General features: G+C 37.9%; 2 protein-coding genes across 3 annotated transcripts; one reads left to right on the top strand and one right to left on the bottom strand.

The window, feature by feature from the left end:
- Positions 1–653: 653 nt before the first annotated feature.
- tnfaip8l1 (tumor necrosis factor, alpha-induced protein 8-like 1) lies at positions 654–18,235 on the bottom strand. 2 transcript variants are annotated; one of them, XM_042007129.1, is made up of 4 exons: positions 17,385–18,235; positions 7,283–7,444; positions 3,642–3,921; positions 654–3,029 (listed from the first exon to the last, which is right to left on the bottom strand). In XM_042007129.1, exons 2-4 carry the CDS (start codon positions 7,386–7,388, stop codon positions 2,741–2,743), a joined length of 675 nt encoding a protein of 224 aa, XP_041863063.1. In that variant the 5' UTR covers positions 7,389–7,444; positions 17,385–18,235; the 3' UTR covers positions 654–2,740. The 2 variants fall into 2 exon arrangements, with proteins under 2 accessions (XP_041863063.1, XP_041863064.1); XM_042007130.1 differs by lacking the exon at positions 7,283–7,444 and having other exon boundaries at positions 17,385–18,229.
- Positions 18,236–19,935: 1,700 nt separating this feature from the next.
- cope (COPI coat complex subunit epsilon) lies at positions 19,936–27,099 on the top strand. The gene is made up of 10 exons (XM_042007136.1): positions 19,936–20,075; positions 20,260–20,322; positions 20,473–20,573; positions 21,216–21,368; positions 22,620–22,673; positions 22,867–22,948; positions 23,338–23,493; positions 25,187–25,255; positions 26,331–26,405; positions 26,782–27,099. Exons 1-10 carry the CDS (start codon positions 19,974–19,976, stop codon positions 26,833–26,835), a joined length of 909 nt encoding a protein of 302 aa, XP_041863070.1. The 5' UTR covers positions 19,936–19,973; the 3' UTR covers positions 26,836–27,099.
- The last annotated feature ends 239 nt before the right edge of the window (positions 27,100–27,338 follow it).

Below are 27,338 nucleotides of genomic sequence, written 5' to 3'. Positions count from 1 at the left end.
TTATTCATCATCATATAAAGCAGGGCTAAAGATTGAGAATATATAATGCAATGCTTCTGAACTGTACTCCTGCCTTCAGTTCTCCCATCACAGTGCTCTGAACGCAACACACAAATGCATGTTGAGTTAAAGGCCATACTAAAGGATAAATGGATACTTGGCTCTGCAGTAGACTTTCGTTTGTGCTACAGGGAGGACCATATTATCATTCCAAAGTCTGAGAAGCAGACAAGTCAGTGGCAGATTAAACTAACACTGAATTTATACACAGTGCTTGAAATTTAACTACTGCAGAACTAAATGTTTAAATTTCCAAAAACAGAAGCATAAAGTCTTTCCGTATTACTCATTTCCTGTTCTACCTTTGACAGTAGGGTGGGCTTGTAGGATGTGGAAAGAAATGACCTAAGCTTGAATTGTTTTGTCAGTCAGATGAGTTTATGTTTTCCTTAATGGTGTCCTAACAATGTTGAGAGCAAGACGAAGAGATTTAGCAGACTAAATCCAGGTCAGACACTAAGTCAGATGACCCTCCTGATCTGGGCAGAAAACATCAAGTTACTGAAAGAACATTATGTAAGTGATCAAGGACAATAAAAAGACCAAGTTTATTCTTAAAAAAAAAAAAAAAAAAAAAAAAAAAAAAGAAAAAAAAGAAGCTATTGATTTACATTTGTTGTGCTGAAATACAATACAGAGATGTGTACATGAGTGAAACTAAAAACATTTCACAATAGTAAAAATGAAACATAGAAGGTTTTGTGTGAGAGCTTTAGTAAAATCAGTTAGGCTGTTGCAGAGGCTTGTGCAGAGGATTTAAACCAGGCTTGAGACATGGACAGATTGAAGAAAATGGCATCAAAAGACAAAGTAAACTGTTTTGGGAGGGGGAAAACAGAATAAGAAGAAACAATTTACTTCAAAGCTTTGCAAACTGAAGCAGTAAAAGAGTTCTAACAAATGAGAAGAGAAGCAGCTGGGTGGGATAAAACAGACTAAAACCAAAATGGCCTCCTCCTTTGTGTCTTCATCGCCGGTAGTAGGATTACAATTAACAAGTGCATCATGTTTTTCTCTGAAGAAAGACTATTTTGAATAACATCAGTCCTACTTTTCTTTGGCCAAGCTGCTGAGGTTGAGAAGTTAAAGTTTCAGTAATCCTACCTAGTAAAGCACAGCGCTTATTACACGGCTCAATTTCCAATTCTCTCACAGGTACAGGTACACACACACACACACACACACACCCTCAGAATACAAAATGAGGCTGCAGTACAAAACAATCTGCCAGACACTCAGTAATACAAAACACATAGACATAAAGGAAAGATGGCCATTATTTGAGGTTAGAAAGGGCTAGTAGTAACCACTCATGCTCAAAAAGGAAGAAATGCAACATCTTTTACTTCATTAAAAAGACTTGCACCATGCAAACAGAGATGGCCATCTCTATCACGTCTCATAAAGCTGTTGTGTGGTGAAATGTAATGGCTGCTCGACAGAGGCAAGCTCCAGACCATTATACCACCCCGGAGTCCACAGCTATAATTGCAGTGGGCGAGTACAATCAGGTACTGTTTGTTTCTGCTCTAATCGCTATACCCGACCGGGTCCTACGCACAGATGCAGAGATGCATTTTTCTGCAAGCCTTTCATCTCACAGCTCATTGGGAGTAATTTTTTCTAGACCAGTCAGAATCTAAACCAGAGTTTTAATGGTTTTTTGGATAAAAAAAAACTGGCAACAAAGCTACATATGAATCACACCTGACCCTGGGGTTCTACATCTATTATGATGAGCAGTTCAACTGAGCTCGTGCTTAATTCCCCTTTGATAAAAGAAACAACCTGAGCACCTGGCGCCACATTGTGCTGCTTCCCCCCACAGTGATTTTTCCTGACCAGATGAGTGTACAGGCCAGTCAGACATCTGAGACAATCAACAATACACAGCGCAAACAAAATCCTTCATTTTTTCCTATGACCCAAATACTTCATCTTTGTTGTGGTGGCTTGAAAACAGGCCATTAGAAGCAAAACTGGGTTTATGGTTGCCTTCAGTACAAAATGCCTGGCTTCTCTACAAAGCGCTGTTCAGTGCATGGTGGTAAGAGCAATAAAATGCAGGCTAAGCAGGATTACTCAACTGCTGTGATTCACATGGTTTCACTACTGCAGGAAAGTACATACAGCGCTTGTTCAGGACTGAGTGCAACACTACCTTTGGAAACAAAACAAAACAAACAAAAAAAAAACCCATAAAAAACCCCACTTCTTTAGATCCTTGGGAACTGCCTTCTTCCTTTCTTGGTGCACATTTCTTAAAGGCACCTCACAGAGATACAGCTGAAGGCCTGTGCCTGGATTATCCGGAGTTAATGAGTAGTTGCAATGAGGATGATCTAATCTGTCAATGTTCCAGCCCCTGAATATACTGAGAGGAGCATTAAGTTTTACATTCATTAAAAATAATAAAGAAAACATCAGCTTGATTTTGTCAATTGTGAAGTAACAAAACGAAAAAAAAAAGAAAGAAAGAAAGAAATAGTCTTTGGATAAACTTAGCAAAGACATGTCGGTGTTACAGTAATATCTGGAAGGCACACACGAACACAAAACCAACAAATGAAAAATATAAATGTTCATGATTGTCATCCTTAAAAAAAAACAAACAAAAAGGTAATCCTGCAAGAAAGGCTGACAAAGAGGTAAATGTGCCTGATGAGGAGGAAGTTTGAGGTCAGAGGTTCCCCTCATCAAGCATCTTGTTGACCCCGTTACAGATCCTCTGCAGGTGGGTGCGATAAACTTCAGAGGGCCCGTACAGAGTTGCCAGGAAGTCACAGTCGGCGAAGTGATTGAAGACGTGGTTAACCCGTGAGTGGCTCTTCGCCGTCAGGTGACGCTTGATGGCCTGGTGCAGGAGTTCGCGGCAGTCGTTCAAAATGGCGCTCATGACACGTCGGTCAAAGGTGAACTCGATCTGGTGGAAACTGACCGCTGTCATGGCCAGAGTGTGGACCTTCTTCCTGTGAGATGGCAGGATGGAGAAGATGTCAGCTTCTAATTCTGGCCAGAGTGCAGCAGAAGTGAATAAATATGGAAATTGCTGTCTTGGGATTTTTTTTTAGGGAAGTTTCACAGCTTCTGTACATTAGTTACAGTTCAGTCATGCACAGTCACAGATTTCAGTGCCAATACAGTCGCCATTCTCCAGACTGTGCACTTACGTCCTCTCCTTATGCCTCTCAGCTGTTTTAGTGGAAATACACAAGCTGACATTAAAGCCAATTTCATTAAGCTTTCATCAGCACACAAAAACACTCGCATTGCAGTTTTCTGCAAACATGCATCTTTTTTGTTTCTCAGGGTTTGTCCCCTCCTGATTAAATTTCTGTTGCATCAAGACACAAAGATGCTGGCCATTTATAGCCACGGTTTAAATCCACGAGATGATGAGGACTCTGCCGAGAGGACTCAGTAAACCTAAACTTGAGCAGTAAATATTAGTTCAAAGCATCAACACAAAATACCTCATGGGGACGAGGCTGCTGGACAGTGTTCATGCACAAACATAACAGCACTTTTCTTTCATCCAACTATTTTGGAAGCAAAAACTAACAACAAAAAAGTCCTCCCACCTGAAGTTCTCCACCAGGATCAGCTCCTCGCTGCTGAACTGATTGTTTCTGTAGAGCACTCCCAGCTTCACCACCATCTTGATCAAGTTTTTGATGATCTTCTGGGACTCTTTGCGGTTGCGCGTGTACTCCTTGGTGACACGGTACAGGTCGTCCAGCACTTCGCTGCTGGTGTCGTCTATGAAGAGATTGGCCATGCTTTTGGTGGCCATCTTGCTCATCAGCTTCTTCTGTGCCTGGAGGGCTAAGTTCTTAGTGCTGAAGGAGTCCATGTTCAAATCTGGTCCAAGAGAAGACAGTGGCAAAGCAAAAACAGAATGGCAACATGGTTAGATGGTTAATGATAAGAGAAGAGGCCTCATCATTAGCTATAAAATTAGAAATGAAAGGCACCCTTCCTTAGGTATCTGCTTTGACTATGTGCATATTACAATGGCAGCCTGCAATGTGTGAAGTTAATGCATATAACATCTACGCTTATGCACTTTCTACTGCAGGGCCAAGAACTGACTCTTATCAGATAACGAGCAATGGCAGCTGTCAAATTAGCCCCGGCCCCCCTCAGGCTTGGAGCCTACAAGGTAGTTAGTACAATTTGTCATTACGCGTGTAGGAGTAAAGTCAGTTACTGCACGACCACGCAAAGCAGATGAAGTAATTTGACCGTCTCATCAGCTGACTGCATCCAGAAAATAAGGTGTTCATGTGTGAGCGAAAGTAAATGGGAGACACAGAGCGCCAAATCAATCACTGCATGTGTTTGGCGTGATTTATGCATGGCCCTGTGTGTTTGCATGCCAAGTGAGGTGACTCAGTGACAGACTGAGCCCATGATAGAAGCTCAGGAATAGTGGAGGGCTGCTGGCTTTCGTAGCAGGCTTTTTTTTTTAAATTAAAAAAAAAAAAAAAAAAAAAGAGAGGAAAAAATAAATAAATAAATACAAAGAATTGATTTTCCTCCACACTCCCTCTCTAACCTTCACAAATCTCAAAGGATCACCTGGGAGTACACAAGCGTAAACAGGTAACAAAAAGCTGTTTTTCCACGACAGCCTGCTTTCCAAAAAACAGCACAGAAGAACGAGCAAGTGTGACGGTGAGGGAGCTACTGTAATATGATTTTTACTTTGATAGGGCATGTTTGCCATTTTCAGAAATGCACTCCAACAGAATTTTAGAAAGGAAAGGAAAAAAGAAGTGAGAGAAAAATATCAGAAAAAGCATTTTGTAACATATCTTAAAATCCACATCAATGTGTGACAAAGCCTGAAAAAGGACTCATACAGTGAAGTAGCTTTAGGTCATCATCTTTCAGGATGATCATAGTTTTCATGAGAATGATGGTGGTAAAATAAGGGTTTTAAAACCACTGACTATGTGTTTCATTATTATTTATATATAGTATGTTTAGTATTTGTAGATTCCTATGGTCTGCCCTATAGCCTGCAAAACCTCTGCACAACATCCTTCCTCTCTCAGGTTTGATATTAGAGGTTAGATGTCATTTCTTTGGTGCAAAGCACTGTTAATGTGATGACATGGTTAGAAATAGTTCCCTTTACCCTGGTCAAGAAATACTCCACTTTAAAGAAATGCATTACCTGTAGTAGATTATTAAAGCTTACTGTAAGAAATATAATTTCTTCTTTTTTACAATTGTGAATTTTCTACCTTAATTAGTATAATGTTATTTCTTTAGTCCTTGAGTCCCAGCCTGTTTCTGCGCTAATAAACTATAAAATTATAAGGTTGGTGAAAAGAGCATATGCAAATAATGATGAACACTTTTCTAAATTGCATGAGAAATATACAGTATCTCTATAAGATCTAACTGTATTAAGTGCTCCTTTTATCATCATTTCTCAAAAGTAATAAAAAGGTATCGTGCAGTTATTTCTGATGATACTATATGTTGATGACTCATTCTGCACTCAGGAGTGTGCTCTAAATTTGAAACTAATAAAATGCTTTGTCTAATTTTATGTCCTTGTCACATGATTATAAATTCAAAGTCCAGCAGAGATGATGCTTAACGGTGGGCGGTGGTTCCTCAAGCCGTTTGAGCTGTCATTTTCTAGATTTTTCTGCTACTGTTGGCCAGTCATTGATATATAGTTACCTGTGTGTATGTTGTCAGGTCTGTGTAGACATGGAAAAGTATTCTTTATTTAACGTTGCACAGAAAAAGAAAGTTTAAGTAACATAGAATGTGCAGAAAGTAGCTTAAAAGCCTTTATTTATAACATGATTCTGGTCCAAAAGTGTAGTCAGTCGCTTACAGTTTAGTCCAATTAATTTAAAAAACTAGTTGGAATTATTAACCATAATTTTCCTGGACCAAAAAAAAAAAGATGTTTTCATGTAATCACATGGCTTACAGACTAAGAAATGGAAATTGTTCAGTTTACTGTCACAAAAATGAAAAGCAGAAACAAGTTCTCATCTTAAAGAGTCTAATAGCAGGATATTGGAAGGAAACAAAAACTAATTTAATTAATACAAAAATCCTTTTGTCCAAAGACAAAGCAAAATCAAACCTAATAAAGTCATGTCTTTGCAAATTAAATTCAAATTACATAATTTCCTGTGCTGAATAAATATTCAACAACGCCTCTCCCGAGAGAGGATTTTTAGGAAGTGATGAAATGCATACAAAAACGAGAGAAACACTCAACCTAAAGGAAAACAAATGAATAAGCAGACTTAACAGTTAGATTGGATTTCCTTGATAAATCTCCTCACATCCCAGATGAGCAAAATACTTTGTAATAGGTAAATGTCAGAAAAAAGAAAAAGCTGTGACGTTTAAGTGCAAGTGTTTCATTCACATTATGATAGTGAGTTAATCTTTATGAGATGTGTCTCTATGAAAGAAGCTCCAATGATTAGCTACACGCAAGCTCAAAAGGCAATTTGTCGATCCTGCTGGAGGAGTGTAATTACAATCCAACGGAGGAAGAATGGTATTAGTGCAGCGGACAAAGACCTGTGACATTTCCCTGCTGGTGACTAGTGATTTTTTGCTGGTGCTGGTACTAAAAGGCAGTGAATAGGCTGCTGCAGTGTGTGACTTTCATTCTGCTGTTTCTCCCTCTTTCTCCTCGTCTGCAATGCCTCTCTAAGCATATCAATAAGACTCCTTGGAGAGCATGTCAGCAGGATGCCTCCAGAAAGGAGAGAATGAGCAAAGACTGAGGCAGAAAGATGGAGGGGGGGGGGGGGAAAAGAAGAGGATGGAGGTGTCTCACATATATCAATCCCAAAACATCAAGGAGAGAAACTGTAGCTGTTGAATCAGAGGTCATTTAGATAGTGTCTGGTTCTGAATCTAGTGTTTGCCCCCTCATGTTGGGAGGTGCTGGATGTTTAATCGGGACACTGGCTGTGCAGATGATGGATTGCTGACAGATCCCCATCGACCATTTCAACATGGTTGTAACTAACTTACTGAGCTGCAATTCTTCTATGATGCAATGGGTGTGAAATGTGTAATATGGAGAAAGACACAAGTGATTGATCTGAGGGGGCAAAAAAGTTTGAAATCTTTATTTTCATGTAAGCATTAGTTGCTCTGCTGTTTTGGTCAATTTCAGGTGGGAAAATGGATTAACAGAACTCTTTAAAAAGGAGTCTGTGTTTACCTCTCTTTCCTCTGCTCTCTGATGGATGTGTATCAGTTTTGAAAAGTGCGGATGGATAATGGGCAGACCACTTTCTGAGATTGAGGAGAGATTTCATAGTGCTCATTAAATTCCACTCTCGTCAGGGACTAGAGCCATCATAGCTGTCAACCGTGTAGCCTGCTGGAGTGCAAAGAAAAAAAAATAAAAAAGAGAAAAAGAATAGGACATGGAGAAAAGAATGAGAAAGGGTGGAGAGCCTGTCATAGTCATGTATACAAACAGTTCAAAAGCAAAGGATTCTCAGTTTGTGGCTTAAGGGTGACATGCCGTGCCAAAGTCTGGCCACCCCAGTTAGAATTTCTGTTACAATGAACAGTTAAGTTACAGATACTGACATCTTCAAAAGGCATAAAAAGACCAAAATGTTGAACAATCTTCAACATTTTGAAAGGTCCAGAAACAACCACAAAACCACTGCTGTGTTCACGCTTGTTGCCCAAACCACTGCAAATTCATTAAAAATTGGAATGTGGACCCCTATGGGGCTATATTAGTACCTTTACCCAGAAGTATATTTTTTCCTTTCTGAAAACAGGCTTTCTTGTTTTCATACTCAAATATTGCACTTATCTCCCTTAAAACTCTTCTTATACACTCAAATCATCCCTGCTTGTATGTAAATATGTTGGGCTTCAATTTAAAACTCTGTTCCTTCTTCAAAGATTTAGTTGTACAGATGCAAATGTTCTGGACTCGTCCCCTTCTGTGTTCTCGTGACACTTTGATCTTGGATATGTTTTCGTATGGGACTCAATTTTCAATGGCACTTTTCAAAAAATGTGTACACATGACATGTGAAAAGTACTGAAAGTGGAATTGGAAATGAGGGCCTAACTGCGTTATTGTTGCTGCAGGAATTGCCAACCAGGTAGAACAAATAATCGTCCTCCACTTTGTTAGTAGAGCAGATTTATCATTGATCAGATCAGTGGCTGGCTTCGGGATGGGATATATAGCCCCCTTCTACAAACATGTAGCCACTCCTGGGTGCTCAATCTTTTTACCTTATTAGACCCTTTTCCTGTGCCATACTGTATAAAACATTGAAAATGCTTTAAAAATGAATTAAAAATGGGTAATAATAAGTGGCAACAGAAATCAGTTAATCAGCCATCTTCTGGAGTCACTCTGTGAAGTAAAATGAGTGCGCCCACAAGGAGACAGTGATGATTTAATTGGTTATTGTCACATCTGGCATTCTGCTGGCTGAATGAATTTTACAGGATCTTCTCCCTACAACCCAACAGCACACAGAAAAAAAAGTCCAGAATACAACCTGCCATCCATGCCTTAGACCCATATCTGCTGTGTTCTCATTAATTGTACTTAGAGCTGAAGTCATAAATATCCAAACCTACTGCAGAGTCATTTGATGCAGGACTAAACACCAGCTAACACAGTTTTAAGTCATATTTACAACTAAAGCACAAGACTCTGTAGAGGTGGGGATTTTTTAAACATTCAGCCGGTCAGAATTTGCTTTCACACTTCACTTAGTCAAACGAACAAAACCTTTTGAATAACATCAAACCTGACCTGAGGCGGTTCTGCATCAAGAATTACTGAAGGAGAAGAGAGTTAAAGAACAAACAAGAAAATTCCTTCAGCTATTTGTTAATGCAGGGTAGGGTTAATGTAGTCTGATTCCTGGAGCAAACAGACACCAATGTTTTTAGGTAAGACCAAAATCTTTGATGCAAATCAGAGTTTGGTTGTGCATTCACACTTCCCCAAATGAACCAGACTTTCTTAGCAAATTAACTTGAATTTAATTTAGAAGGGCTGGTATGAATTAGGGCTGCATGATATCAATAACACATGCGATTAGGGCTGCAACTAATGACTATTCTGATGGTCGATTAGTCACCGACTAATAAAACGACTAGTCGATCAATCAGATTATATATCTCATGATTATTATAAATGGATCTTATTTCACTTTCAGCTTTGAAATCTTGCATAAGGTTATTAAGTAAGTCCAACGTGCCTCCACTTTAAATGTTCGAGCATTGCAGTTGTACTTCCGTGGTACACAAGGGCCGCTTTACAAATCTCACATGTATTTAATTTATTTTGTAAGTTTAACGTGAAGTTATCCCAGACTTTTGACGTTCTCTGCCGCTGTTTTGCGCCCTAGTCCGCCGCCATTTTTTTACCCCTGGCGGACTTATTGCGCATCTGCAACTCTCAGCAGAGATAAAAAAAAAAAGAAGATGATGTCTCACTCTGTATTTTTTCCCCCTCTTTGCGCATGTGCATTGTGCAACTTTCAGCAGAGATATGATTAGAAGAAGATGTCTCACTCTGATGTCTCTAGTTTTTTTTTTTTTTTTTTGCCGACAATAGTCAACGGCTAAATTCATTGTCGACTATTTTCATTGTCTACTATTGTCGACAATGTCGACTAATCAATGCAGCCCTACATGCGATATGAAAAAAACACTGTTGAAAGTTGCAATGACAATATGATCTGGGATAAATAAAATAAAGGGGCTGCTTTGATGTTGTCTCATATGGAACTCCACTGGCTAAACTGTCATGCACAGACGTCTGCTGAACTTAATAGCTTGTGCTATAATAACACTAGTAGTGAACAACAGAATAACTTTGATAACGCCACATAAGATGCCCTCATCAGAAACAGTAGACCACTAACGTCACCTATCCAGATATCCACAGCGATGTCCTTTTAGCAGCGCTGTTGCACTGGCCTGTCAGCAGCTCCAGCAGCTCTGGCAAGCTGGTGACTCGCTGCAGGTTGTGGCAGCTGCTGGAAGTGCCGCTGCAAGTTGCTGTCTGTCGCTAGATGAGGATCAGCAGGTAAAGAATAGAGTCCGATCTTACTTTTACACACCTTAAAAGCACACATCTGTCCAAATGCAGCAATATTTTCTCATGTGCTTTAAGAAAGTCCAAAAGTCTGAAACTATCTTGAATTTACATCAGATACCAAGTTCACATCCGTACATATGTGTGGGTGGGCATGGTTCTGGATATGGAGGGAGGGGGCTGTGAGGTTTTTAAAATGATCTCATGGCGAGGAGGAGCACCAAGTTTACCTCTATGTCAGAAATAACCTGGTTTTACCCTGTAGGGGGCGTTTTGACTAACTGTTGACCCACAAAATCCCAGTGACATATTTGAACAGCAGTATTGCCACGCTCACACTCACTCCTAGGGAAAATATAGAGTGACTAATTAACCTAACATGCATGTCTTTGGACAGTGGGAGGTAACCTGGAGCACCTGGAGAGAACCCACGCATACATGGGAGGGGGCAACTACACACATGCGTACAAGCCATGGTATATATACAGTATATACAAGCCATGGTGATCAATGCCCACAGTTCACACAAACAAACATCTGTACAATCACCCACATACCCATGCACATTACTGAAAGACCTGGCTTGCCTAACAGCCGAAAATGAAAAGAAAACAAAGACAGATTGCTGCAGCCAAGAGCTCAGCACTCACAATTAGAGTAGTTAGACAAGCTAAAAATTCAACAAGCTACCATACACTCGCTCACAAAGACACAAAAGCTCAGTAGAGATGACTCATGGTAATGAAACCAGATCCCACAAAGTGTTCGACGGATGTCTTGTGACAGTGAGGAAGCCTGGGTAATGTAACCAGGGACTCTGTCACCCTCCTGCAGGTACAGACAACCCTGGCAGGCCACTGTCACAGCATTGCAGAGGAACTGAGCTTAAGACTGCAATGATGAAGAAAAAACCTACTCAGTAGAATTTTTAAAGATTTGCATAATATAAGCTGAATAAGCATTTTATTATGCATATTTATAATGCTATATTATATTTAAGTTTGAGGGCAGGTAACGCTGATGCCTGACACTTTATCAACATGTCTTTCCACTTCATTAGGATGACACCTCCCTTAATTATGCATCTCATTTAGTGTTCCTATATAGTGGTTGCTTTGACTACTGGGACTGATACTGTGAGTCAAGACAGCTACATTCCTGGATGCTTTTTAGAAATAATATTTGTAAACGTTATTTAAAAAGACGGACATAATATTTCTCTGAACAATGTCAAACTAATCTCTACAATAAAACAATATGATAAGAAAAACATTATTTGGCAAGTGTGCTTATGATTTATGTCTCTAAAAGTTTTTCCACCTTAGTAAATGATAAATAAAAAGAGAATGCTCATAAATAAAGCTTGAGACTCATGGGATTGATGACAATAGTTTTGAAGCTCTGTTTGTTCTATGGCTATCACCTTGTTGGGTTATTGGAGGCAGAACTGAAGGTGCTTTCAGACAGACACAGTTCTGGTTCTGCTCTGGAGAAGGGTTGCATCTACTGTCAGTCACAATAAAGCTGATATGACAGGTGAGAAAGGACTGGAAGCTGGATTTAAGCAGTTTTGTGGATGCTGAAAACAGGCAGTCAAAAGAGACAAACCAACGAAGAATGTGTTTATACAGCGCTCAGCAACCAAGCTGCTAAAAAAGCTTTGACTGGGATTGAAGAACTTCCCATGACACTTCATCTTCCAAGTGATTGGTTGGTGGCAGCAGAAAATGTCACGACTGTCATACTCTTCAGGGATTTGTAGTCACGAGGATTGGAGCAATCTGACCCTGAGAGAAACAACTCCATCAGCAGACAAAATCCTCACTGCTTTATCATTGCACACAAATCTTTGCACAATCATGCAACACAACAGAAAAGAAAAAACAAAAAAACTATAATCTGCTCTTTAAACCCTTGAGGTTTCAAAAGCAAGGTTCACCAAGCAGCTAAAAAAAAAACAAACAAAAAAACAATAGTTTCACAGAGATGTCTCCGGTTTGAGAACTACCAGTAATCTGTGCCTACCCCCCTGTTTCCTTTTGTTTTGTGCTGCTATTATCCATTATTTAACAAATTCAATTAATATATATCCTAAAGCTGCAAACAGAACCAATTGTTTTTTATTACTGATTCAGCGGTTTTAGTAAATTAATCAAATTAATGACGGGCTGTTATTGTTCGTTTATAGTTTGAAGTAAAAAGTGCAAGGGAAAAAAAAGTAAAAAATGTCCAATCTCATCTAACTGGGCAGCTTTGTTCATAATAATAAACAGGAAATTAAAAAAAAAAAACATAAAAAATTGGGAATTTTGCAAAGATCCTTAAATTTTCATCACTTCTTGCAGCATCTATATGGACCAAGCCTGGTCCTTGTATCAGTAGATATTTTAATCAGATGGGTATTTGAACAGCTTGATGACCTTTGTATGACAAAGGACCCTAAACCAATTAAATGTAGCAGCAAATAATTATGTGATATTTGGAGCATTAGAAGGGCAATGACAATCTTTCTATTGCATGTTGAAATAGTCACTTAATGCATCTGTGTTAATTGTTAAGTGCACAAGTCCATACCATGCGATAATGATCAAAGGACTTTGCTGATTTTCCCTTAATGAAAAAAGCAAATGATGTCATCTGATTTAAAAGACTTATGAGCTGTGTGAAGTCAGGCTTATGTTTCAGGTTAATTTATTTTTAACAAATTGTGTTGTTCTATAGATAGATGAATAGATAGTTTAGATAGATTAGAACTTATTGTCATTGTGTGTCACATGTACATTCAACGTACATGTCTGATAGGTGGCACGTATTGTGACATCTATCAGTTTTTTTAATGTTGTATGTTGGATATTTAATGGCTCACACTATGGATAAACAGTTTAAGCAAAAATACTGCTTGAAACCGCTGAGGATTACCATTCATCAACATACAGCCCTCCACAACTACACACTTCATTTGGATGCTTTGCTCTCAAATAGATAGTTATAAATAGAAGTGGATATCTTTATCTGACAGAGGCTGCACTGGACCTCATTTTTGTTTATTTTATTCCATACAGAACTTCTCTGGCTCTACAAGTTCCTTATTGTACTCCATTAGCATTGGCAGCACCACAAACTTTGTATCAGAGCCTAGCATCATTGACACATCATTATTTTCCTGATGGTTAGTAATCAACTTTGTAAACTGATGTCATGTTGTGGTGGCTGTAACACATTATTAATAGGTACTGGTTAAAACAAGATAGCTGCCTATAGACACTATAGTTGCTTTAAATATTAAAATTCTTACAGCTGAATGACTAATCCTTAGCTTACACAGAAATACTGTAGGACATTTCTTTACCAGTGTTGCACTATTTCCATAAGAACTGAAAGAGACACACATTTAAGACAGGTAAACAACTATGACACTAAGAGAATTAATTGTCCTATGGGTTTTCAAACCAAAGTTTATAACATACTGTATTGTGTTAAGCATAAAAACATAACTGTGGGTGTATTTGTGTGCTTGTATTTAGATTATTGTTGGTCAGGAAGTCCCACTTTGCATTTCTTTGTCTTTGTTGGGGGGACCCATTCACTTCCACAATAAAAAAAAATCCACTTGTATTTATACACCACGAATGGACTTTGATGTTTTGAAAGTTAACAGTTTCTTGATTCATGTATATTCTTTATTAAATAATCCGTTTCCAGGAGGCCAAGCCAACAATAAGCACTACAAAGGCCCCATTTATTGTGGAACTGTTTACCTAAGTTCTTTAATGTCCTACTATGTACACACTCTGGACAGTCTGCATTTGCTTTTCTACCATTTGGTTTAATTTTCCTTGCGTAAAAGATAAACACGTGACGTGGAACCTATGGGACCATAATTCTCCCATCTTTTGCAAGATAGAGCTTAAAGTAGAACAAACTAAAATCAAGCAAGACACTTGAAATACTAGAAATAAAATTTTAAAAAAGACAAACGACAGATGTCACTTGTTTGAGGAAATCTTGAATCAAATTACTTCATTCTCGACAGATTGTACCAAGCTGTATGATATAATCTGTCTCCACTTAAGAGAGACACAATTGACAATCCTGGTTGTTATATAAGGTGCATCCGTGCTTTGTGTTCTGAGAGGACAAGTAACCACTCAAATGAGCTGCACTACTGGAACCACTTCACTGCTGGGGGAATCAGCAGCAGGATTTCAGTACAAGACCATGCTGCAATTTCATCTTTCATCAAGTTTTGTAGGGTTTATCTCCCTCTTCTCTTGAGATGTTGCATAACAAGAGGAGGCGCTGACTGCTAATGGGATAGTCGGAGCTAGAAATGTTGCATGTGTTAACAACTGTCTCCAGCAAGTGTATGAATCTGTAATGATTTCTTTGTACACTCATCTAGTTCAGCAGCTCAGCCTTGAGAGTAATAACAGCTATCCAAAACACATATACAGGTGCATATTGTGTGCATTCTTTGAATGCAGCACACATATGCATGATGGTAATGAGCTTTCATCAACTCATGTTCCTACACAGTAATTCTGAAGAATTCTGCAGACAAGAGGAAACCAATGCTTTCTGCTCAGAAACTATACCCTACGATAGCCTTAAAAAAACCCTGTTTTCTCATATCTGCCAGGGCCCACCGAACAATTAATAATTAACGCATCAGCACATAATGGATCGGGTATTAATAATTCAACCTGCCCAATTTGGACTAAAATAGACTGGAGGCTAAGAGCAGTCTGTGATGGTGCAACAGGTTGAGGAGGAGATGGGAGAGCAGGATAAAGGCTGGACTCAGCACATACAGTAAGAGACAGTGGCTGAGAGCTACTGGCATTAATTTAGGAACATCAGTCAGTGTTAGGCATGCGTAATAAGGCTGGGAATACAGTAGCTGGTGTGCTGCCTGAGGGCCAGCACAGCACTTACTGACAACATTTGTTCATGCATTAAAATACATAAGTGGATAGCCGTTTAATGGCTACCACCGAGATAATTTGTAATAAAAAGTGAAAGAATAATACAGAATCAAATGAGCAGCCCACTTTCATGGGACTCCACTTCATCAGCCATGTCAAAGTTTTAATGATATATTATTTACAATATAATTAGCATCACAACAGCACTGCAAATGATGCAAGACACAATCAAGGTGCTAACGAGTGCTTGAGCTATGACTGATGTCTGGGCCTTTGGCATTTTTAATTAAGGCCACCATCAGAGCAGAACACATTATGACTAATTTTCCTCACCTCAATCCCAGAGAGCATAATTTGTTAACATAGTATTTAATAAAGTGACAAATACAAGTGGGTTAGGCTGCAATAGCAGCAGGGATGGTGATTAGTGAAAATAGAGAGGGAACGATATGAGAGGCCATTGTGAGTCAACGGATGACTCAATTGGAATCTAAAATGAGTCCAGGCTATTAGTAGACAGCACTCACTCTCGTTATTTTGCACAATGCCATGGCGTCCCGCACGTTTAAATGAGACTGAATGCTCGGTGTTTCGTGTATCCAGAGACCACCTGTGTGCTAAGCTGAACTTTGTACCATAGCAAAAAAGAGGTCAAACACCTCCCTTGTCTTGAGTTACCATGGATTCTCCTCAGCAGGAACAAATGTGTCTCCCGGATTACTGCTGCAATTTTCAGCTCTGCCCTTAATAACACTGCACGGGGAATGTTGCGCAACCTGACTATATTGTCCTATTCTAACAGGCACTCAAAGGGGGAATGCAGATACAGTGTCACTAAAATATACATAGATGAGGCTTACCAGCCTCTAAGCCTGCAGTGTAGTAGGGTAAGTATTACTGTATACAGTGCTGAAACAATAGTTTTAGTAACATTATAAACCCCCGTAATTGTGTTGCACTGCTTTTTTCTAGATTTCTAATTTCTAATTATTTTAATGCCTTATCAATTGCTTTTATCTTTGATTAACCAAATGATCCTTTTTTTTACTAGCCATTCAACAAAAAGATAAAAAAAAAAAAAAAACAGGAAATTGTTTGGAAAATGACACTTTCAGGTTGCCAGTTATTACATAAAATGTCTAAAACCTAAAAATAGAAAACCAGCAAATCCATCCTTGCACGCCAAAAGCTGTGACAATCACACGGAAAAAACATTTGGATTGTTGAGGTTTGTGGTGTCAGATCAAATTTATTAGGCGACTTTACCACTACACAACGGATGAAATAAAGTCCTTTAGTTATACTACAACTGTCTCTCAGCTCACTGGCTGCAGCTGCCAACAACAAAAACACAAAGGGAGCTGTGGCAACTAACAGGGAAAGTAAAAAAAAAAGAAAAAGAAAAGAAGACGTCAAATCATTTAATCACATACACACTTATGTGGAATCCAACTCTGAGACAAAAATCACAGGCCATAATTCATTTGACATGTCTGTCTGGACTATGCATGGGTGTCGCTACCTGCCAGAGTACTGACTGGACAGTGGGGCCATTCATTCACACTCAGGCCTTATTATGGGGAGCAGCTTTACAACATAAACACAGCTATGTGTTATAAAACATGTCACTGTTTGCAAAACATATGTTTCCCCCCCTGTTTGCAGTCTTGGTTTTAATATGCTGTGTATTAGCCCCCAAAGCACAAAAAGGATTATTAGGGGTGTTAACCAACAGTAATGAAAATCACTTTATTTTTTCTGAGATAGTCATTGTGAACACTCACTATGAAGGAAAACCCCAATAAACTTTGTTCTACTTCTGAGTGGCAGATGTCAAACAGTTTGGACGACACATAAAATAGAGCAAGAAGTTTAAGAGTCAATGCATTTTTTCATGGTTGCTTTTATCACACACCAACTAACTATCCAGCTGACCAAACTGTAAAGCTTTTTTTTAAATTACAAATCAATGAAACTTATTGATAATGCTTGTGCACAGATTAAAGCGCACACCAGCTGGGAACTGCTTTTTGAATACACAGATGGACCGTTACTTCCGCTCCGTTAAACATGGCGCCTGTCAAATAGATAAGACAAGTGACCAAACAAACGTTAACTGGTCTCATCAAGTCTGTTCTTGTCCAAATCCTTCACCAGGCCACTCAGTGAAGTTTTCTCACGTATAAGTCGGGTGTGATTTGAGCTCAGGCCTTGGATAACAGCCCGTGAAGCGTTGCTGTTTGATGACATGTTTCATTAAAAACCTGTGGACCGGTAAGATCACCGGACCAGCGACATGAACTCACCTTCCTCTCAGCTTCAGAGGGACACAGCAGTGTTCAGCCAACGAGATGACAAGTTAATCTGCACAAAGTCCTTCAAGTTTTCATCCTTGCTGCTGTGAAAGTCGCCTCACATTTCCCACCCCCTAAAGCACGTTTTGTTTTATCTCCGCTGTAAATTCTTATTTTCTTATTCGCTGGTTCTCTTTTGTTCTGCAACCGTGTATCAGGCGCAGATGTGTCAATTATTAAAGGAGTGTTTTCTTCCCTCCGCAACTGCCAGATCGGTTGCAAGTTTGCTGTTGCTGTAACCGGATCCCCCCTCCTCCTCGTATAAAAAAAAAAGTTTCAAACTTGAGGGGGACCTGGAATTCAACAGATTGATGTAGGCTTGAGCCAATGAAGGAAGAACGAGGGGAGGGACCAGCCCAATCAGGCTAGAAGAAAAGGCCAGTTACAGCCAACACATTCCCTGCCCCCATTAGGGTTTCCAGTAATTATCCATGTCCAGGGCTGAAAATTTCCCAGAGGAAATGGTGCTAAGGGAACAATGAACAGGAACTGTTGGGAACAGCTTTTCTGTCATGGACAAATTTATGACTTATTAAATTATATGACATACTTTGACACCCTAAATTACTTCTACATTTGTAAGTTACTTACAAAGTATCATTACCTCTAATGGAAACGTGCCTGTCAGCTGAGAGTTGACAAATAAAGATGGGGGCGTGTGGAGGGAGAGAAAATTTTACCGGATGTTTTGAGGGCAAAGGAAGTTTTTCCTTCATCAGTCTAATGAGGCCACGGAAATTCCCAAGGTCATATCCTTTTGGCATTGTTATATTAACAGTTTATTCTGCAGATATGATATTTCTGGCATGTGTCCGCCTGTTTTTTTTTTTTTTTTTTTTTTTTTTTTTGTATTTTACCCTGCAGCTTAGGTCATTCTGAACAGCCGTTCTGAAATCAATATATCCAAGATACTAAACCACTACTTACTATTAAAATTTTTTAATTTAATAATTAATCTTAAGGACGTGTGTTGCTGTAAGTCTGTCTTATTAGAATAAAGACACCTGCGGTTGTGTGATTGATCTGGAGCGCTCTCTAGTGGTAACTTCAGTGGGGATTTTTTAGTGTCTTTTTTCTTTCAGTTTGCGTGTACACTTGAATGAATTGTGCAATAAGTATCTGAATCAAACATAGGATGCCTTTGCAAAGACATATTGTATATAGAAATACGCTGTAGGATTAATATTTTCGAATACATTTTTCTCCATAACTGCTACATTCTCTTACCTTTCTTTTTAAGGAGGACAGTTTAAATAGTTTTAAAGCGTGAAGTTATTTTTTCCCCTATTTTTGCTTGTATGATATTTTCAGACTACAAACAGGCCAGTTTAGCACCTGCAAAGATATCATCTTGATGGCATTTCATGCTACAACAGAAGGTGGATATGACCTATTGTTCTGCTGCTGTCCCAGATGTGCAAGTAACTCAAACCATGCACACTCACATAATCAGAAATTGCAGAATGGTGTAATGGTTAGTAAAGTCACCTGACAGCAAGAACATTCACTATTTTTTATTTCAACTGGGGCCTTTCTGTGTGGAGTTTGTATGTTTTTTTTCAGGCATACATAGATTCTCTCTGGGTACTCTGGCTTCCTCTCAAGGTCCCCAAAAATGCATGCTAGGTTAATTGTTTATTTTATATTGATCTTTGAGTGGTTGTTTGTCTTAGTTTTCTCTGTGTTTTTCCTGTGATGGACTGGTGACCTGTCTACATTATACTCTCTCATCTGATAGCAGCTGGGATAGGCTATAGCCAGCTGTAAACCTGGACTGGGTTAAGTGAGTACAGAAAATGGATGAATGGACCATTATGAATGCTAATTTAACTGTTTCTTGACATCTATCAATCTCTACTTTATACCAATAGATTTAAGAATATTTGTTTCTTTGGACAACTTGACAGGTATTCACTTAAGTCTATCTTCAGTCAGCTTAGACCCAAAAAGGCAGCAATATTTCTAAATATTGTTTCTCTTCATTTTTGTTTGTTCTGTTTTTGGTGGAGATGTAACCATTTTTGTTTGTTTTGTTTTTGGTGGAGATGTAACCTGTATGTGTGGACGCAGCAGTAAATTTAATTTATACACAATGGTTTTCAGTAGTGACTTTAAACATCCATAAATATGACTTTTCATTTCCAATAGTGGTAATTTGCTCACTTTTAAGGTTACTGTAGAATTGTACTGCAAGTTAAATGTTTTCTATCAAGTTTAGCTATTTTTGTGAATCATCGGGGAAATTTTCTCATGTATTTGGATAAATCTGGTTGGTGAAGAACAAACGACAAACTCCAGATAATGCAAAACTCTTGTTCAACTTTCAGTGTTCTTGCCAATGAATTGAGAATATTGGAAAAGTAACAGTATAATGATACAGAGAAATAGTAATAACTCTCGTTCTAAATTTATTACGCCAACAATTTTTCTACAGTCTATCTTTCCTCTATTTTTGTTCTTGAACTACAACTACCACAATCCTTAGCAGACCCGAGGCAAGTGACGCATTTTTGCGACGTGTCCGGATGTTCAGTTGTCAACATGGCGGCGCAGCAGGGTGATGTTGATGAGTTGTTCGATGTAAAAAATGCTTACTATATCGGCAGTTATCAACAGTGTATTAATGAGGCTCAGAAGGTGAAGGTATGTGGCACATTTTATTTAAGTTAAAAATTAGAATTATGTTAGTTTTTATGTGTCTTTTTGGGCTAACGCTTCGTCTGTAAGCGTCAATGCTAAATAAATTAGCTCATCAGCAATCAGTCTAATATTTGTATAACTGAATTAACTAAAGTATTAAACTGTAACTTCTTGTTTGTCTTGCAAGCCACCATCACCCGAGAAGGAGATTGAAAGGGACATGTTTTTGTACAGAGCATATATTGCTCAGGTAGGTCAAGACGCAGAAATCTTATGTCACAGTGAGCTCTATGCGTTTTCAATGTACTAGCTAACGTCTCCCATACTGTCATTGTTGTCTAAGTTGTTACAATAAAAGGCATCTCCTCATCCTGACCTGTTATATTCTGTTTTGTTGCAGAGGAAGTATGCTGTTGTCCAGGAAGACATCAAGGCCAGCTCTCCACCTGAACTTCTGGCTGTAAAGATGTTTGCAGAGTATATGTCCAATGAAAGCAAAAGGTACAAGATTTAATTCATTTAATCTTTTAAATGAGGGAGGCAAAAAAGCCAGGGCAGTTTAAGATGATTTATTTTTTCAATAATTAAAATATTGCTTCTGATTCAGTTGAATTTGGCATTCACTTTAAGGTGCACAGGCTGAGGGTTAGGTACCATGATGCAAAACTGACTTAGCTATTGAGAGCTGTTTTATTCATGATTAAATAAACATTTAAATGAATAAATATTTAATAAAAAAATGCCAAGGAAATAAATTCAAAATAAATTAATAAAATGTACATTTTTCAGTGGTTACCTTATTTATTTGTTGACACATTAGCTTTACAATGGTCTTTATTTAATGACACTTTTTACTTAATATATTTTATTTAGTCATTAAATTATTAACACTTAAACATTTATTCATAAAACTTATATATTTATTCATTAACACTTATTTCACAATGATATTTTTGGTTGTGTATGATCATCTCAATTGTGCAGGAGCACACTAAAGATGCAGAATGACTTTATTTAAAATACTTAATCATCTGCCATCACCTTTACCAACTATTTATTTATTTATGTGATCATTTTGTGTTAGTGTTAAATTAACTGCACTAATTTTTTATTTGACTTCTTTCATTCTTTTTTTAAATGTAGGGATGCCATTGTTGCTGATTTGGATAAGAAAATGGCAAAGAGTGTGGATGCTGCCAACACCACCTTCCTCCTCATGGCCGCCTCCATCTACTACCATGAGTTGAACACTGATGCTGCTCTCAGGACACTGCATCAAGGAGAAAGCCTGGAATGGTAAGATAAGATAAACAAGATACTTCACAAGTTGTCCACAAGACCTTGCTCATGACCCAGACTTGTTTCAGTTTATTTTATTGTAGCAAAGGATTTTTACAGAGAATAAATGTATAGCTTTAAAATATTAGCTTATTTATTGAAAACACACACACATATTAGAATACTAGAAAAGACTGAAAATAATGTGACTAAAGGGACATCTGGAAGAATGTCCTATGGACAGATGAGACAAAAATTGAACTTTTTGCCGAGGCACATCAAGTCTATGTTTACAGACAGAAAAATAAAGCATATCAAGAAAAGAACATGGTCCCTACTGTGAAACATGGAGGAGGCTCTGTTATGTTCTGGGGCTGCTTTGCTTCATCAGGCACAGGGTGTCTTGAATCTGTGCAGGTAAAATGAAATCTCAAGACTATCAAGGGATTCTAGAGAGAAATGGGCTGGCCAGTGTCAGAAAGCTTGGTCTCAGTCGCAGGTCATGGGTCTTGCAACAGGACAATGACCCAAAACACAGATAAGACAAGAATAGCTAAGAGGAAAACACTGGACTATTCTAAAGTGGCTTCTATGAGCCATGACCTAAATCCTATTGAGCATCTTTGGGAGGAACTGAAACATGCCGTCTGGAAAAAGGCACCGATCAAACCTGAGACAACTGGAGCAGTTTTCTTATGAGGAGTGGGCCAAAATACCTGCTGAGAGGTGCAGAAGTCTCATTGACAGTTACAGGAATCGTTGTATTGCAGTGATTGCCTTAAAAGATTATGTAACACAATATTAGGTTATGGGTACCATCATTTTTGTCCAGGCCCGTTTATTTTATAGAGTTTATTTTTTAAAATAATTCTGTTGAAGCATGATTGAAAACCAACGTCTGACTTTCATTGGTTAAATTTCATAGAATTTTTATTTTATTTCTTTTGTCAGATTCATGTTATTTCTGTGAGTTGTTCTTTCATTAACCAAAGGTTACTAACAATTTTGTCCATGTGTGTACAATTGAAATATTCTCCTGAGCAAGCAAATCACAAAATGTGCGAATAGAAGGATGTGTGTAGAGAACTTTCTTCTCTACTTTAAATTTTCAAAAATTAACTACAAATGCGTACAATAGACAATAATACTTTAAATGTTTAGTATTGTAGGAGATATAAATGAAAAATCTGAGTCTTTGTTGTATTTTGTCAGTTTAATAACCCAGCATGGAATTAACCTCATAAATATTTATTATATTTTTTTCATCAGTATGGCCATGACCATTCAGGTGCTTCTGAGCCTGGATCGTGTTGATCTGGCAAGGTATGGAGTAATTTAATATCTTTCAAAAACATAATAATAGAATACATGATTCTAATTATGTCCATATCTAAGTTTTTATATAAGAATTGGTCATTTATACTGATTCAGTACCTGTTAAATTAAACATTAGGCAAAGTTTGCTGTTAAATCAGGGCTGTTGACCTCTCTAACCTCAGCGCCATTTTTCTAACAGGAAAGAGCTCAAGAAGATGCAGGAGCAAGATGAAGATGCCACTCTGACCCAGCTGGCCACAGCCTGGGTTAATATCGCTGTGGTCAGTAGAAAGCCTAATTTATTTGCATAAAAACACCAAATTATGTATTGCTCATAAGTCAATACTCTTGCTAAGGCTTATTTTCTATGCCTCTATGTATAATGTACTTAAAAAAATCACACCAAAAAATGTTTAGTCTTTTATCACCATTGATAATGAGTTGAGACTGAAGCTGCAGACAAATTTGGGAAGATTAGCACAGTGTAAAGCAGTTTGCAGCAATCTATTTTGAACTTAAAGAAAGACGAGTGACAGTGACTGCTGATTAAATTGATCACATTGCATCACATAGTGCCTCCAGCTCTTCAGAGGCTTGCTGACAGTAACAAACTGCAATATCTGTGCTTTACGTACTCTTTTTCACTGGAGAACACTGCATATTGTTCCAGGGTGGAGAGAAGCTGCAGGATGCCTACTACATTTTCCAGGAGATGTCTGACAAGTACTCGTCTACACTGTTACTTCTTAATGGGCAGGCGGCCTGCTACATGGCCCAGAACAAGTGGGAGGAAGCTGAAGGAGTGCTGCAGGAAGCACTGGATAAGGTTAGGACAGTCGCATCTTTTCCTATCTGACAGATTAGTTAACCTTTGTAACATAATAAATACTGACTACCAGCTTAATTTCCTTTCTGCTTCAACTGTAACAGCCTGTTTTGCTGTTGAAAACTATCATTTCTATGTTTTGCAAATATCCACATTTAATTTATTTATTGTTTAAACAAAAAGATGTGCTTAAGCAATCTATCGTCTGAGAATTCATTATTCCTCTTGTACCATTCATAAATATTCAAGTTAAAAGGTTGCCTTCTCGAGCAGAAAGGTAAATTATAGATATCTATACTGGAATTTTTCCCTATTTGAACTCCAAAAACACAACTCTTCATCTTATATTCAAAACCTAATACAGGTGAAAATGATGTACCTCACCAAGAATTTGCAGAATAACAATTTTACAAGGTTGTTACAACACTAGAAAAAGTAAAGGATACACAGGAGCACACAGTATAAAATTTTGGGTGCACCAATTTAATCATTACTAATGCAATACTTTAATATGTTTTTTCACCTCGACCGCATCACTGATAAATAGATAATTTGATCATTTGGTTGGGGATGTTGGTATTAAAATAATTAGAAATGGTTATCTAGTTAGTTACAATTTTTTTGTATCAATATCTGAGTATTAATGGATTTTTGTATGTTCATTTCTATATATATGAAGCATTGATTTTGTCTCTGCAATATTGATATCCAGTCTAGCCTTTGAATAGAAAAATTACTTGTCAGCCAACTTGTTAGAACTTGTTAGATTTGGCATTTCTCAAGCAGTCTGCATGAGCAGCAGTTAAACGATCAGTCAATGTCATATTTATAGGAGTGTTATACATTGCCAGAGTCTGGTAGGGTTGGCATGATGTACATGTCCTCAGCGGATGACAGTGCACCCTGCAATTATTGCGTTCCCATGGACTTATCTGCTGACTTTATTAGTGACTTCATATGTATGAAATCTCTTTCTGTAGATGCAGACATACTGGATATTTACACTCCAGGCTCTAATATAAGAACAACCTTAAGTGGTGCCTGCAGTGTTGTATTTTCACATCTGCAGCTAAGTGCAAACAAGACCCACAGAGAGCTGAAACTCCTCATAAAAACAGCAGATGGCAGCATATACTTTTGTGTACTCCAATGTTCTTCTCCTTCATCTGCAACAGAGTTAAGTTTGACCAATTTGTACATTGAATTCATAATATGAGGCAAATTATCAAAGAGTTTATTGGTCACACTGTATATTGTGTTTTTTGGTGGTTGATATACCATGTTTCTCAAAATCTGCATCTTATTGTGTGTAGACTTATTTGACAACTTTAACATCTACTCTGAATAATTTAATAATGCCCTCCTTTAAAGCACTTTTCATTTAAAACCGAATGTAACACAAGGTGCTTTACAAAATGAAATAAAATAAAACAAACTTCACCGTATTCCACCCTAGCTCTAATGTGCTAAAAAGATTATACTGACATTAAAACATAAAAAAATTGGGAATTAGATAGGATCACTGATGCTCACGCATAATAGTAGAAGTAATTTGATTTACACATTGCTGTTAATAACACAACTTTGGCATAAATTTAAGGTACTACTACTCTAGCTTCTGTTTTCCTGATTAGGTTTATGAGAATAAGACTTTCACTCCGTTTGTTTTCCATCTTTCCTTCAACCCTATCAGGACAGCAGCCACCCTGAGACGCTCATCAACCTCATCGTGCTGACCCAGCATCTGGGCAAAGCTCCCGAGGTGAGACTTTGGACCCAAAGCTGTTAAAAGGTGGCATGTTTTTTACAACCTTGTTTTAGAGAAACTTGTAGAAGAGGATACCAGACAGCTTTCTACTGAAACTCTTGATTCTCAGATGCAACATGCACTTTTCAGCAGTTTTATGTGTTTGCTTTGTGATAATCAACACAAATAATTCCAACAAACAACTTGTTTTTTCATGGAAGTGTCACTTAAGCATATCTACTGGTTTAGTGGTCCGTGACTCACACAATCTGAGACTCAGAGTTCATGAGATAAAGATTTAATTATCTTACTTGGATCTGAAGGACTTGATAGTGATGTAATAGAATGCTGTCCATTAACAGTCACCATTAATAAGTCCCCAACTGTGATAACCACAGATTAATGTCTATCTCAAGATTAACTGGAATTACGAGGCTATTTCTTTAAAAAATCATTTTCTTTTTAACTTTGTGTGTTAATGATTATGTAAATTCAGATATTGCTGCTTCTGTTTTAAGAAAATGGATCTGCTTCTTGGATTAATTAAACACTTTCAAACACATCTTTGATCAACATTATATTAAGGTCCTGCCATCCAGCAAGCCGGACAGTCTGTAGTACTAGCTAACTCTTGTTTTTCTGCTTAACATTAAATATTTATATCTCATGACTAATTAAACAACCGCTAAACCACTGGAAAAATATGATGCATCTGTAAGAGTGTGTATCGGTACAGTGTAGCTGTAATTGTATCTCATTCAGTTGGCAGGGCATGGTGGTGTGCACAGTCAGTCGTGCAACTTTGTCCAGGTTTTGAGTCAAATGTTCTGATTGGTACTAATTGTGAACCATTTTTGTCAGAGCTTTACCCTCTTGAAACTAGTGAGAAAAACACAGACGCCTTCCACAGGGAACAATTTAATCAGGAAATTTTCAGATCCTCAAAAACATTTTTCGTTGCTAAGAACCTTTGAGAAATTCAGCCAGAAAAACTGCTTTTTAGCCACGGGAAAACAATGCTCAAAAGGTTTCCTTTTTTTTATTTTTTGTTGTTTGTTTTTTATTTATTTTTATCTTTGTTTGTCCTCAGGTCACCAATCGGTATCTGTCCCAGCTGAAAGATGCACACAGAAACCACCCATTCCTTAAAGACTATTTAACAAAGGTAACTTGATTTTTATTTATATCCTTCTTTTGCTCAGCATTAACTGGGTTCATAAAACCTAGTCATAGTTGTTGAAAAGCCTAGTTAACTTTACCATGTTATCATTTCATTTCTGGTTTGGTTTTTATGATAGTTTTGCAACAGGTGTCATTGGATTAAAGCCAGTGAGTGCATTCAACTCTGAATCTTCAGCCTTTGTTGCACACTGTGTTGTAATTAAACAAGAGTGCAGTTGTACATAAACAGGCTTATACTGGGTAACAAAACAAATCATGACATGAACAGCTGCTCCAATGGTCAGTTTTTCTATCTTTTTTCTTTCTTTTTTTAGTTTCTGGTATTGAAATTTTTTTCTTTGCTCTGTGTTTTCCTGCAGGAGAATGAGTTTGACAGACTAGTGATGCAGTACGCTCCCACAGCTACAGCATGAAGCATGTGCTTTTACTAAAGCACCTCCACAGTGGACTTCTTTTTCTTTCTCTCCTACTCATACCTGTATTTGTTTTGATATTTTTACTTGGCAGCATTGGCTGTATAATTTAATCCTCACTAGAAATCCTAATTTTGATTTTTTTTGGGGGGGGGTGATAAATCTCTGTCTTGGTATCAATTACATATAAATTTACATTTCTCTGATATCATTTCTTTGTAATGCAAACATTCCTCCGAGGTGATAATAAATGTGTAAAAACCTGTTGTGTGTTAATGTGTTGATTTGTGACCAAGTGAGGTGTATATGCAAGTTTATATAAAGAAACCCTGAAATGTTAAGGGTGTTTGTGTGCTTCCTGGTGCGTTATTTAGATGTAAGTATGTTGCCTTACGTGTTGCCAAAAGGGTTTCTCTGCACTGTCTCTTTAAGTCACTATTTGTAATCCTCAGTGGTTCAAGCAGAGGGTTCATAGAGAAAACAGCGGCCCTGAATACGTCACA

Source organism: Melanotaenia boesemani, chromosome 14, assembly GCF_017639745.1.
Source record: "Melanotaenia boesemani isolate fMelBoe1 chromosome 14, fMelBoe1.pri, whole genome shotgun sequence".
Taxonomy (NCBI): Eukaryota; Metazoa; Chordata; class Actinopteri; order Atheriniformes; family Melanotaeniidae; genus Melanotaenia; species Melanotaenia boesemani.
The sequence above is the reverse complement of the archived record's forward strand: the minus strand, read 5'-3'. Positions and strand labels throughout refer to the sequence as shown.